Raw genomic sequence first — 15386 nt, 5'->3', positions numbered from 1 at the left:
ATACGTAGCATCCAATCAGCCACTCGCTTTCCCCTGATGAAACAAAGCAATGTCTCTACCATTTGGATGTAGGAGGTCCAAAATGAAAATGTTTTGTTCTTGGCACTTTGGTATGCACTGATGATGTCTTGAAAGTCATAGCTCTGGCTGACATTTTCATACAGTGGTGAAGGAAAAGCCTCTACCATGTATTTAAGAAACTTTGTAACCTTTAGACTGTGGTCGCCAAAAGATTCCAGAAATGAGGCAAATCGTAGATGTTCCAAAGCTTCGTACATAAGCTTATGAGCTCTAATGCTGCGATTGTAGTGCTTCCCGTCCATAACACCATTAATGGAACCAATTGCAACAATTCTAGCCTCAATGAATATGCCAAGTAGACCAGCATTGCGGAACCTGCGCCCAGTGATAGCGAGGAATGACATTGTTGTATGAAATTCACCAAGGCGAATCACTAGTCCATCTTTGAATATTTTCGTTGCCCATCGAATTTCTTGTGCTTTAGTATAAATATTCTGATCAACAACAATGACAATGTTTTGTAGTTTCAGCCAGTTCAACACTCGCAGGAGAATAGTGTGAATGGTGTCCATTTCCATTGAGGAAGCCTCAGTAACAGGTAGGTATACCACCGTCGATGTCTTCATCATGTCATTGCGGTGGAGTAGGGTGTTGTAATCGGTCCAGTTCGGTAGGTCATTCTTAGCTGTATCAAGGTACTTGACAAGGACGTATGCCATGTCATGCTCGAATGCCCTCTTCAAATATGGTTGGTATTGGTCTAATGGAAGAAGGTGGTCTGCACCCTGAATCAATAAACCCGTTTTTTGCGGTGGTAGGGAACCAGTGGAACTGTACATGAACCTTTCAAAGAGCATTGTTTCTTCTTGAGTGGTTCACGGTTTTGTTCAGTATTTTCAGGAGTACAAGGTTCTTTACATTGAATCATATACCATTGGTATGATGTGTAGTTTCTTGGCCCGTACAAGTCTCTTCGCAGAAATCAATGTTATCCCAGACGAGAATGGTATGAACTGAAACCTGGCATTTAGCAGGCACATCTACTTGACCTCGGTTAAGTTGCAACTGTGCCAACGCTGTGTCAAATGCCATAATTGTATTAGGAGAGGAACAGTGAAGGCTGTTAGATCTTTTGACTTTTTGACTAAAAATCCTGTGTACCATTTAAAACAATCTCTCTGGTACCTGGCCTCTGCGGCCATGCAGTCAACATCGCGAATATGTCTCGATTTTTTCATCCTTCTTTTGTTCAGCTGCCTTTTGTAGCAATCCTGAAATTTAAGAAAACACAAATCATCAATCAGAGTTTATCATCATTACATGTCCAAACAAATAAGAGATTTCAATGCTAACTCAATATGTACTATAATTAATCACAAGAAATATCACTTGCCTGCAGATTCTGTTTCGGCCTTGGTCAGAGGAACTTTGACAGTCTTATGATTGTGTCTGATATACTTGTCCACTTTTTCACAGATGAGGCAGACCTGAGGCAGCACCCTGGTTGCGGTTGATGACCTTATCTGAGATGCCAACATAATCAGTTTCTTTTTTAGCATAGCCGTACATGTCTCAATGACAGTAGCTTAAGTAGAAGCAGTACCAACACTACCAGACACCTCAACTTGGCTAGAGGTTGATGGGTCTTCACCAGCTACACCAGAATGCTTTCGCTTAACTGCTTGATTGATACGTTTCATATCAATAAACCCTAACCCTAAACCCTAACCCTAACCTTAACCGTCTATGTATTTTAACCCTTTGCGGTCCATTTATTCAGCGCCTCTCAGGCGTGTCAGGTCCGATTTATTTTCACATGCGCAGTTTATTTTAGACGCGCTGTTTAAAAGTATTTTTTTTCACAGTAAAACAGGTTTAAAAGGCACTGCATATCAACAGGACACTTAGTACTGCATCTGCACCGCCCCACCCCTCATTCGCTATATTTTTCAAGTAACTTGTAATAATAGTACATACCGATAAATCATCTCTTGATCACTCGTTTTATCACCAAACTCCTCAATAATGCGATCCAAGTCGTTATTTTATTACTATAACATCTCAAAAAGCTCTGCAAATGTCTGTGATATTCTCTGAGTGCTGGATGCGGAAGCAGCTATCTTGTTTGTGTATGTCCGTTGTTATCTATGTGGTGTCGGGTCTATCAGTATTCATGAGATACGCCCCCTATTTTTTTATTTTTTTATTTCCGGCTTCTCTCGGCTCCTATCGGTCTCACTCGGCCATTGAATGGTTTTCTGTGCTTTTTCCAGAGAAAAAACGACTAGAGACCTGTTTTTTGCGTCTTTTTGATGATGTCGGACAGGGTCAGACATTGGACCGGAAATGGAAAATTGAGATGTCGGACCAGGTCCGACATAAGACCGCAAAGGGTTAAATTATGAAGGTTTATCTGCACCACCATAATCCCCTCCAATGATAAATCCCCTTGCTTGCTAAACAGCCAGTCAATTCACAGTTTTTAGAACAGTGACATCAGACCAGATCAAGTGATTATGGCAAGCCAAAAAAAAAGTACTTGGTGTAAATTTCACCAAACCCCCCACCCCCACCAAAAAAAATAAAACTGGCATGTTTCAAGTGGAGGTATTTTAGTAGTGTATACATGGCACCATGGTAGACATTTTAAGAGCAGAAATGGGTTGCCCCCAGATGTTTGGTACGAAACTGAACAATAAGTGGACTGAGCACCCAGCCTACAATGAAGACGAAACAAAAGAAGATTTGAACATGAACATGAACTTTTGTGTGTGTGTGGCGAGTTTGTCTGCACGTATGGAGGAGCTAGACTTTTTGACTGGACTTTTTGGGAGAGAGAGCTAATAAAAATGTTTTAAACTCTATAAAAAAACAGCCCTGGTGATCTCCCTTTTCAGCGTCGCCGCTGGAAACCCAGCACACAGTAGCTACATTGTTGTCAGAAGTGGAGGCGAGGCAGGTGCCCCGACACGCACTTGGTAGCTGGCACGGGAGAGTGTAGAAATGCAAAACTAGACGTGCCAAAATTAATGGAATGGGCGAACCAGATTCGCACCAGCGTAGATTTTTAAACATTGGATGAATCTAGACTCGCTTGGGCTAGTCCCGATATTCAGTGAAAACTGCTGAAAAAACAGGTTTCATCCAGTCACCTTTTTCTCACGGGCGAGTGCCGAAAAAAAGCGGTAACTTCAGGATTCGCCCAGAAGCCCTTGGCGAAACTAGATTGGCCCGGGCAAAACTAGACTCGCCAGACCACCGGGTTTCGTCCTACCTGTAAAAGCAAAACAAAGGTAATTTGTAAGTTGTGATTCGCTAGCCGCTTTGTCTTCTCTGCCTACCACAGGGCCTCCATTCTACAGTATTTTACGTCAATATGTAATACACATTGCATACATATTTTCTTTAATTGATATTAAGGATATCATAAATAATCCTTAAAATAATTACATTGTTAGTTATAGCATGATTTAGATCTACATTAACTGGTTATGAAATCCTAAAATACCAAAATACCCATAATGAAGCAATTGTATTTGGGAATTCATAAAATTCACAATAATATAAAATATGTAAAAATATGAAAATATATATTTGCATTTCTTTATCCAAAAATTAATATGTATTTCTTCGACATACCTCCCAAGAGTTACTTATTTTAAGACAAGGGTTTAGTTATCTTAAAGTGAAGACAAGAAAGAAATTGAGAATTTTATTTTGAAAAATACCAATTTTTCTTAAGTTTGTTCTTAAGAAAAAAGTTAAGAAAATTCCTAAGGATTTTTTTGGAGAATAGCAGTTCTTCTTAACTTTCTTAAGTCCAAAGTTAAGAAAAAAAGTTTGATTTAAGAAGATTTTTTTTTCTTAAGACCATTTCAAGAATACGGCCCCTGGGTGCTTACCACCATCAAGGCCGGCTACTCTCGGCAGTTTTGTTTCGGCCCTCCTCCCTTTCAGGGCATGATTGTAGCAACTAGGGGTGTGCCAATTTAACCCTTTGCGGTCCATTTATTCAGTGCCTGTCAGGCACGAGGGTCCAGTTTATTTTCACACGCGCTGTTTATTTTACAAGCGCTGTTTAAAAGTAATTTTATTGCGGCACCTCTCTCACTGCAAAAAGGATGTAGGGGAGAAGCGATGTCCAATGCTTTTGCTCTTGGTTCAAAAATTGTCTCAGCATCTGCTTTAAGATCTGATTGAAACGTTCCACCAAACCATCCGTCTGTGGATGATAAACAGATGTCCTGATGGGACGTATTTTTTATATTTTTTACACTTGCTGTAATGTGTTAGACAGAAAGTTAGTTCCATGATCAGTCAGGATTTCCTTGGGGATGCCTACTCTGGCCGTAATCTGCACTAGTTCTTTGGCTATCAGCTGCACTAGTGGACCTTAATGGAACTGCTTCTGTGTATCGCGTTGCATAATCTACCACCACTAATATATGCGTATACCCGGAGTCGGAAGGTAGCAAAGGGCCCACTATGTCCATTGCAATGCGTTCAAAGAGGGTGGAAGTAATCGGCAGTGGGACCAAAGAAGAGGGGCGCACTCGACCCGGCGCTACTCGCTGGCAGTCTGGGCATGTGGCTACATATTTTGTCACTTCATTATGAAGCCCTACACAATATAATCGAGCTAATATCCGTTCCCTCATTTTATCGGCTCTGAGGTGCCCCGCAAAAGGGATATTCATTCGCCAGCCTCATGACCTCGAGCCGACAAGACGGGGGAACCATCAATTGTGTTACTTATTAATTTCTTAGCACTGTCCTGTGCCCGTGGCAAGGTTTACCCTATATAATAATTGCCCTTAACAATGAAGTGCGGTAATAGTTGCGCTCCAGCGCCTTCAACATCCTTACCTTCAATAAACCGGACCTGTCCCCAAGTGTGCACTAGTGAGGGGTCGTTATTTTGGCCCCACACTGTCTGCGCTTGAGTGCCACATGGCCGGTATATTGAGAGGGGCTGGAGTAGCTTCTGCCCTGGATGGCCCAGTAACCTCGCCCTCTCGGTCACACTGCGTTCCGACCCCCTTTGACTGGAGTTTGTTACCATCCGAGCATTCTCCCACCAGACCCCAGCCTCATCTCATTAATGCTCCCTCCCATTTTTCGGTCCTTTATTTATTTTTCTAGGATGGAAAACAGGAGAAAACATTTCAGCCTGTAAGGGGAAAATATCACCAATCATTTCCCCTTTTACTTTTTCTGCCATGTTTACGTGTACGACTGAGACTGACATTAATTTCATTAATTCTTTAAATTTTGGCCAGTCTCTGCCCAGAATAACCGGGTGTGGTAACCTTTCCGGCACCCTACTACTAGGTGATGTTTTATCGGTCCTACCAATAAGTATACTTTCAACCCTTTGCAGTCAATTTATTAAGTGTGCGTCAGGTCCAGTTTATTTTCAAACACGCAGTTAATTTTAGACGCGCTGTTTAAAAGTATTTTTTTTCCACAGTCAAACGGGTTTAAAAGGCCCTGCATATCAACAAAGCACTCACTAGGCATCTCCAGCCCCGCCCCACCTTTTCGTTTCACATATGCTAAGAAATAAATAATAATAATAATAATAGTCGTACATACCGATCAATCATCTCCTGATCACTCGTTTTATCACCAAACGCCTCAATAATGCAATCCAAGTCATTATTTTATTACTATAACATCTCAAAAAAGCTCTGCAAATGTATGTGATATTCTCCAAGCGCTGATGCAGTACCAGTCAGCTTCCTTATGACTGCCCCTATCTGATGCCAGGGGCAAGTATGACTATTCATGAGATGCACCCTTTTTTTTTTTCTCGGCTTGTCTCGGCTCCTGTCGCTCCCACTCAGCCATTGAATGGTTTTCTCTGGTTTTTCCGGAGAAAAAACGACTAAAAACCATTTTTTTGCGTCTTTTTGATGGTGTCGGACAGGGTCCAAGATTGGACCTGATAGGAATAATTGCAATGTCGGACCAGGTCCAACATAGGACCGCAAAAGGTTAAGGTGGGGTATGCCGTCGTGTCTCCATGGATACAGGAGATAGCCACCTGACTTCGTGGCTGCCACGACACACTGCCCAAGAGAGCTGTCCGAATTAAGGTCTGCTCACACCCTGTGTCACATTCACATTCCCTAAAACCACATCAACAATACAAGGCCCCTCCTGACCATTTTCCCCTCGCTTACCCGCTACTTATGCCCACTTGCACGTCGCCACATCACACTCCATCGCAGATGGGCATGACGGCCTGGTGTCCCGGCTGGTGGCATCTAAAGCAGGTAGGGAGCAGAGGTTAAATATCTGTCCCGTTGCTGGTATGGCAGAAACTCTACCCCAGCTGGGGGTCAACCTTGGCCTCCATGGAGGGGAGGCAAGGTTGCCCATTGGGGTCAGCGGTCTAGGAGGTCTCGGTGATGGTGAAGCGGAGAGAGGAGGTGGTACTTGGCTGCTCCGTTGTGCTGGAGTGGTGAGTAGGCCGGCCTCAGCGGAAACCAGGGAGTCCTCGATGTCTTTGGCTAGTTTCACAGCCTCTTCCAGGGTGTCGGGGTTGTGGCGCCGTATCCACGCCTGGGTTTCGGCGCCAACCAAATTGCAGAACTGCTCAACCACGATTGCCTCGCCCATCTCCAGGCTCGTTTTCGGGGCGGGGTCCTATGAGCTTATAATTACTGCTTGGTATCCTTGTTCAACAGTATCTGCTGCATGTAGCTTCCTCTTTTGTACTGTTGAGATCAGACACCTCCTGGCTACCTTCAGATGTGATCTTATAGCATTTGTCTTCAGAGGTTGCAAAGAGTACCTTATCCTGAAGTCTCTCAGTGTACTCTGCCTTTTTCCACTCATTCACCAAAAAGAAGATGAGGCTTGTTTCTGGAGAAATTTTCTCCACTGCCTTACAGTTTGTGAGGCTGTGATGCTTTGTAGCTGGAGTCCAGGCTCTTCCCCTCTAACTGTTCTTTCACTGTTCTTTATAGATGTTTCCTGGTATGTGTCACATCAATCCTTTGACTCCTGCTTCCCTCCCACAGAGCCATGGATAGCACAGACATGGCCACTTCACCAAAGTTGGCTTGATCACCTCTCACCCTTTGAACAAGATTACTTCCATCAATTACAGTGGCAGAATTGTCTGGCATTTCTTCAGCTGGTGTTACATTCTTCTGCAAGCATGTGGCTAAAGCAGCTTTGTTGGTCTTTCAAAGGAGTCCTTCTGGGGTTGCCAATGTCCATGGCAAAGGCCCAGAGGATGGGAGAGTACATCTCTGATTTGTTGTTCTGCACTATATCTCACATCTGACCCAAGTTGGCACTAATGTATTCAGCTGTGATGTCATATCTGTTCACAGCACCTGGTTTAAAGCTGAACCTTGCTGTACCACCTGGAGTCTATGTGTCTTTATTTACTGTGACCTCAGTGGTTTGGTCAAAATGGATTGTTGCCAGAGAGCTGAACAGAAAAGTATCTATCCATGAAGCGCTGGTTCAGCTCAGGGTGTTCCACTGGAAGCATTGGTATTTTGCTATATGTTTGTGAATAAAAATAAACAATATCGAATCGAAATACTGCAAAGAACCTGATACAAAAACAGATTTCAGTTCAAAATAAGCCCTTGAGGCAATTTCCGAAGGTCAAAAACCTACATTTATGCTGTGTAAAGCTAGATAATCAGCTCTCTGAGAGGTACTACGTCAATCATTGTACAGGTAAGAACCAAATTAACAAAACAAGGCATATAAAAAATATGAGATGTTAAGTAAAAGTTAATATCATGAAACTCTGGTCAATAAAATACCTACTAATCAAAGGAAACGTTTTATTATCGTTCTGCATTGAAAAGAAAACAAAGGTTACGCATAGGTAAGATAGCCACCAATTGTGTTCAAATAGGCTGTAAATTACATTTAACACGAAAGTCATATGAAAGATATTTTAATTGTGTAATATAATGAAATTAAAGCCGTATGTTATATAACTCCTCAATGAGCAACCCTGAGTGAAAAATGGCAATCCTGCTCTTCTTTTTTATTTTTTAAACTGTGTAACTATATGACATATGTTCACAGCACAGAAGGGGTTAATACAGCACCCAGAATATTTACAAAAGGTCTAAACTGACCGTGACACATTACTCAACATACAAGTGCACTGAAACCATTGTATTAAAGAAGTTAATATATTTAGATTAACTTTTATCTATTTAGTAAAAACAACTTTTGGAAATTTAAGGTACTGTAAAATAGAAAGTTTGCCAATGGAAAACCAGTGAAAATAAATGAATGTTGTTTGTTGCACTGGTAAATGCAAGTGCTTGACTATCTTAGCTGTTAATTTCAATGCCCTAACTTAACCAATAAAAATTTTATGGGAGATTGATATAAAGCCCCTGCTTCACAATTGTAGAAATCCAGCTGCTGGCGAATTGGAGGGTATAGTTGAAAATGTGGTGATAAAACAGATTTGGCAAAGAGTTATGCACTGCCATCACCTATTTTCCATCTCTAGGGGTCCAGACCTTGGTAAAAATCATAGTGTGCCTTCATCCCCCCAAATGGTACTGATGGCCACATTTTGGGGCCCTGGCTCATGGACTAGTTGGAGTGAGTTAATGAGATAATCCTAGTTTATCCTATTCTTTGAAAAATGAAAACACAGGACAAAAAAAAGCACAAGTCCCAAACTGAAGTTGAACTTTTATTCAAAATCAATCTGATATGAATCGTTTCAAAGTGCACCATATATTAATCCAACATGCAAGAATCACAAACTGATCTTTTATTCAAAATCAACCGACATGAAAAGTTCATCTCATCTTTTTTTTTTAAATTAATTTTGCTTTGTCGCATGGTTGCTGAAAAGCCACAAAACAGTGCTTTTTGACAACCTACATTTGTGACAGAGATATGCCTGTGTAACTGCTTCTTTCAAACGATCAATATAGTTGCAACATCAAATGATTTTTGTTTTGGAGGCATAGTAACACAGCGCGCACTTTTTTAAGATAAAAGAGTTGACATCACTGCAGAGGTGGCATCCCATGCGTACATACTAGGATGTTGACAGTGTGTTTATAGTAACCTTTTTATTATTATTATTTGGGGTCCAGGGGCCAGGTTCATTATAATGAAGGGCGTTATAGTGAGGGTGTACTATTTATATAAAAAAGCTGTGCATTATCCTTAAAACAATTTCAGGTATGAAAGTTTAGAGGATCCTAACCAGGCTATTGAGTGGCTGATGCAGCTCATCAGTGTAGCTCCAACAGATCCACAAGCACTGGCTAAACTGGGAGCACTGTATGACAATGAAGGAGACAAGTCCCAGGCCTTTCAGTACTATTATGAGGTGAGCCCTTTATATTTATTTCAAAACTATTGTACCCGAGTAAACCTTTAAGGAGACAATGTAGAACACAAAAAATATACAGCAGATTAACAAATATATATATATATATATATATATACAGACGTGCTCAAATTTGTTGGTACCCCTCCACAAAAAACGAAGAATGCACAATTTTCTCTGAAATAACTTGAAACTGACAAAAGTAATTGGCATCCACCATTGTTTATTCCATATTTAATAGAAATCAGACTTTGCTTTTGATTTTTTATTCAACATAATATTGTAAATAAGAAAACAAATGAAAATGGCATGGACACAAATGATGGTACCGCTAACCTAATATTTTGTTGCACAACCTTTGGAGGCAATAACTGCAATCAGACGTTTTCTGTCGCTCTCAATGAGACTTCTGCACCTGTTAACAGGTAGTTTGGCCCACTCTTCCTGAGCAAACTGCTCCAGCTGTCTCAGGTTTGATGGGTGCCTTCTCCAGACTGCAAGTTTCAGCTCTTTCCATAGATGTTCGATAGGATTCAGATCAGGACTCATAGAAGGCCACTTCAGAATAGTCCAATGTTTTGTTCTTATCCATTTTTGGATGCTTTTAGCTGTGTGTTTTGGGTCATTATCCTGCTGGAGGACCCATGACCTGCGACTGAGACAGAGATTTCTGACACTGGGCAGTACGTTTCGCTCCAGAATGCCTTGATAGTCTTGAGATTTCATTGTGCCCTGCACAGATTCAAGGCACCCTGTGCCAGGCGCAGCAAAGCAGCCCCAAAACATAACCGAGCCTCCTCCATGTTTCACTGTAGGTATGGTGTTCTTTTCGTTGAAAGTTTCATTTTTTCATCTGTGAACATAGAGCTGATGTGACTTGCCAAAAAGCTCCAGTTTTGACTCATCTGTCCAAAGGACGTTCTCCCAGAAGGATTGTGGCTTGTCAATATGCATTTTAGCAAATTCCAGTCTGGCTTTTTTATGTTTTTCTGTCAAAAGTGGAGTCATCCTGGGTCTTCTTCCATGGAGCCCACTTTTGCTCAAAAAGCGACGGATGGTGCATTCAGAAACTGACGTACCTTCACCTTGGAGTTCAGCTTGTATCGCTTTGGCAGTTATCCTTGGTTCTTTTTCTACCATTCGCACTATCCTCCTGTTCACTCTGGGGTCAATTTTCCTCTTGCGGCCGCGCCCAGGGAGGTTGGCTACAGTTCCATGGACCTTAAACTTCTTAATGATATTTGCAACTGTTGTCACAGGAACATCAAGCAGCTTGGAGATGGTCTTGTAGCCTTTACCTTTACCATGTTTGTCTATTATTTTCTTTCTGATCTCCTCAGACAACTCTCTCCTTTGCTTTCTCTGGTCCATGTTCAGTGTGGTGCACACAATGATACCAAACAGCACAGTGACTACTTTTCTCCATTTAAATTGGCTGAATGACTGATTACAAGATTGGAGACATGTGTGATACTAATTAAAGAAACTAATTAGTTTGAAATATCACTATAATCCAATTATTTATTATCTTTTCTAAGGGGTACCAACAAATGTGTCTAGGCCATTTTAGAATATCTTTGTAGAATAAGCAATAATTCATCTCTTTTCACAGCTTCTTTGCTTTATTCTATGACATACCAAAGGCATGCAAGTATACATGATAAAATAGCTTTTAAGTTCATCAATTTTCTAGGAGGAATGAAGCATTATTTCAATGAGCTGTAAGGGTACCAACAAATGTGAGCACGTCTGTATATAATATATATATATATATATATATATATATATATATATATATATATATATATAATCATATTAATTTCAGTATCTCTGTCAACATTTATGTATAATGTTCCTTTCTATAACTAGATTTTACACACATTTAAGTTTTATCATATATACTTATTTGCCTTAGACACAGTTGGACCAGATGTCAATTAAATATTATTTTGTATGTGTTTTTACTTTCTTAGTCATTTAGGTATTTCCCTTCAAACATTGAAGTTATTGAGTGGCTTGGGGCCTATTACATTGACACACAATTCTGTGAAAAAGCAATTCAGTACTTTGAAAGAGCAGCCCTTATTCAGTAAGTATATTTTGTATATTTGTCATTATAAATGTCTCAGTTTTTATATTAGCCCCAAAAGGTTATTGCATATCCGTACTCATTCAATATCTCCTGTACTCTGACACTGCTTTCCTCATCAAATAAATCACATTGTTATACTTATTAGTGTTCACCTCCAGAGGAACATAATTAGAAACATTTCATTTACTGTGGTTGTCACATCTGGAACAGAACTCTTGGTCATATCAAGTCATGTTTTATATTATTATTATTATTATTTATTTCTTAGCAGACGCCCTTATCCAGGGCGACTTACAATTTTTATTTTTTACATACAATTACCCATTTATACAGTTGGGTTTTTACTGGAGCAATCTAGGTAAAGTACCTTGCTCAAGGGTACAGCAGCAGTGTCCCCTACCAGGGATTGAACCCACGACCCTCACGGTCAGGAGTCCAGAGCCCAAACCACTACTCCACACTGCTGCCCATATAGATATAGATACCTATCCACCTAGAACAGTAGCAGAGAACAGTACAAAGAAATGGATAGATTTAGTGAGCAGAACAAAATTAAAAGAAGGGAGATGAAAAAGACCTCAGGTGAGTAGGAGAAATGGTCTAAATATAATTTGTGAAGTAGCTGTTGCTGGTACCGAGAGAGAATTGGAATAAGCAAAAAACAAAAGCAGATAACGAAGCTCTTCCTGCTGCCTTTTGACTCAAAGTAAGTAAACAAGTCTTTTGTTATCCATCTAAGTAAGCAATAATGAAAATAGATAAATAGTTATGAGTCACACAACTTGTTAATAAAATGCATTATTATTATTATTATTATTGTTATTATTATTATTATTATTATTATCATCTTACCCACTGTCTCCCAAAAGCCATCCATCACCAGTATTTCCACTGGCAAAGTGATGGCAATATCACAGTTTGCCTAAACAAAACTGCCTTTTCTACCAGGGTATCGAATGACAGAATCGAACACAGACATTTTGGCATCTGAGATGGCTTGAATATTAATGGAATTAAAACTTTTCCTCCATTATGTACAGGTGCTCATTCACAGCAGGAGACAAAATTGGTATTTAAGGTCCATCTGTGGCAAATTTATTGATCTAATAAATTGCACAGATTACAAAATGCAGCACGTGTACATGTATTATTTGAATTGTGATGTTACTGTAATATAATTATGATTTTTTTTTTACTATTGAAACTCAAAGTTAGTTCAGTGTGCACAGTAAATCCAAGGTATGTTTTAGATATATTTGTTAGATTTTTTTTCTGTTTAAATCAAAAAACACGTCTGACCACCCTAAGATTAGTTCCCTTTTAAGTACGAAATGTAACCAATACTGCATGGATATTTACCTCTTAAAGACCCGAAACCAGAATAAGATATATCAAAGCTGCTTGCAAAGCCTGTGACGCAGTCATGGCCCGCCCCCGAGGACATAAAAAGACTGCACACACAGATCTCAGCGCCATCTTTCTTTTCACGACTGACCTGACAGTTGCCTGTTGCTTATGACTGTATAACTTTTGCTAATTATTGTGTTTTACATAATTTATGCAATAAAAACTATTACAGCTAAATAGTAATAATTATTTTTTTTTATTAATTATGCGTATATTGTGCACTACAGCCTGTTGTTTGTTACATCCCGCAGAGGCCTTGTGCCCTGCGTGAAGCCAGCGGCTTGAGTAGTTCCTTCCCAGGGATCCAGCAACATAAATCGGCTGACTTTGTGCTCCCCCAGACTGCATAGCTCCAGCTGAGTTAAATGAAATTCTTGTTTTAAATTAAGAGATGCTGGGGCTCCTGAGTGGCGCATCCAGTAAAGGCGCTCCGTGTGGAGTGAAGGATGTGCCCTATAGTCGCGAGTATGAGTCCAGGCTATTCCTTTACTGACCGAGGACGGGAGCTTCCAGAGGGAGGCGCTCAATTGGCCGAGTGCCGCCCGGGTGGGGGCGAGGGTTAGGTCGGCCCGGGTGTCCCCGTGCACCAGCGACCCCTGTAGTGTGGCCGGGCGCCTGCGGGCTTGCCTGTAAGCTGCATGAGAGCTGCGTTGTCCTCCGACACTGTAGCTCTTGGGTGGCTGACGCCACACTCTTCGGAGGACAGCATGTGTTCGTCTTCACCACTCCCGAGTCAGCGCAGGGGTGGTAGCAGTGAGCTGAGCCTAAAAATAATTGGCCATTCCAAATTGGGGAGAAAATAATAAAAAAAATAATTGGCAACAACTACATTTTTAGAAAAAAAAAAAAAAATTGTGAACTTCTCTTTTGTGAACTGTATTTGTGTTATTCTGTTTATTATTATTATTATTATTATTATTATTATTTATTTCTTAGCAGACGCCCTTATCCAGGGCGACTTACAATCGTAAGCAAATACGAAATTTTTTTCTCCTGTTGTATTTTCTGTGTTTGTTTTTTTTTTTTTTTTTTACAGAAATACACACACAACTACTGAGCTCAGAAGCGCTGCGCTGGACCAAGATACACACTTTGGTTGAGATTGCTTGCAGTCTCTCCCATAGTATCTGGCTGCTCTTTTGGTTACTGCTTTTGCATCACCATTGCAAAGGCTGTTAGTACCTCTAACAAGCAGGCTTCCCTCAGTCTCGTGTGTGGTATTGACTGAGTGGTTTTGCCAGTGGCTTGTACAGGTGGGCATCCCTGTACATTGCTACCCGTGGTAACTGCGAACCAGTGGACCCATACCGTATGGTACCGAGGTCGCCGACCCCGCTCCGTTCCCAACCCGGTTCCGAACTGGGACTGAGGTTACCGCACCGGTACGGTGCCGTCCTTGTTTTTTGTTTTAGCACCATACAAGACATAATTATATTATTTATGACATTTTTTAATTACTGTTTGTTGAGAAAGTATTTTCTCTTGTGTCTACACGCAGGCCTGTCTGCAACGTGGTGCTCCGCACATGTGCAGCATGACAGCTGCTTGGCTCAGCAGTACTGCGCAGGACCGAGATACTCGCTTTGGTTGTTGTTGCTTTAAGCAATTTCAACAGTATCTTGATGCCATTTTGGTGACAGCTTTTAACATCACCATTGCGAAGGCTCTTAGTCCATTCTAACAAGCAGGGTTTCTCAGTCTCGTGTGTGGTACTGACTAAGGGGTTTTGCCAGTGGCCCTGTATGTTGTCACCTGCTGTAACTGCGAACCGGTGGACCCGTACCAGTACCGGTCCGTTCCCAACCCTGTACAGTACTGGTACCGAATAGGGGCAGAGGTTGCCACACCAGTACCATACCTGTGCCTTTCTTGTACCAACACGATTCTAAAAGTCACCACACAACGGTACAGAACAGATGTCCCGTACCGTACCGTACCGACCCGGTGCTAAAGACACTGAACCGGCCCCGCCCGGTCCATACCTATAGGCTGATTGAGGCCGCAACTGTACAACTATACTGTACACTGCATTGCTTGCTACTTGCATCATGCCTGGGTTTTATTCCTTTGAGACATGCAAGACCAGTCTGCCTATTGAGGCAAGAGCATGCCAGGGAGGCACTGGCTAATCTTCTGTTTTGTGCCCCTTTTTCCAAGTACACGCTTCAGAAATGGCTATACTGCAGCTCTAAGGAGCACTCTGCATCCCTTACTTCTGCTTAGCCCTCTGTAGGGTGCACGATGCGGAGAAGCTGGGCCTGGCCAATTTTTCACCGGTTGAGGCTTCTATTGCCACCTTGGTCCAGGCGCCTAATTATAGCGCTCCTATCCAAGGACGTTACCTGCCATAACAAGCAATGCTGGGTCTATGAGGTGATCCTCAAACGAGCCTATTCAGCTAGTGCGATCGCTGCATGTCTAGGGAACTACAACAGCATCTTGGTAGCCTACCAGTCACATTTGCTATGGTCCCTCTCTGAGAACCACAGGCCCTCACCACAACTGCTGGATGAGCTGCACTTG

General features: G+C 41.4%; 1 protein-coding gene across 3 annotated transcripts in view; it reads left to right on the top strand.

Annotated features, from left to right (window-relative positions):
• Positions 1-15386, top strand: part of ift88 (intraflagellar transport 88 homolog) — a 115248-nt gene that overhangs the window by 49507 nt on the left and 50355 nt on the right. For all 3 annotated transcript variants that reach the window (XM_034011769.3, XM_034011768.3, XM_059028763.1), the window contains 2 exons: positions 9214-9364; positions 11338-11453. In XM_034011769.3, the coding sequence (XP_033867660.3) occupies positions 9214-9364; positions 11338-11453 (267 nt within the window). The remainder of the gene's footprint in view (positions 1-9213; positions 9365-11337; positions 11454-15386) is intronic.

The sequence above is a fragment of the Acipenser ruthenus genome, chromosome 8 (assembly GCF_902713425.1).
Source record: "Acipenser ruthenus chromosome 8, fAciRut3.2 maternal haplotype, whole genome shotgun sequence".
Classification (NCBI taxonomy): domain Eukaryota; kingdom Metazoa; phylum Chordata; class Actinopteri; order Acipenseriformes; family Acipenseridae; genus Acipenser; species Acipenser ruthenus.
This window is presented reverse-complemented; position numbering and strand designations above follow the sequence as displayed.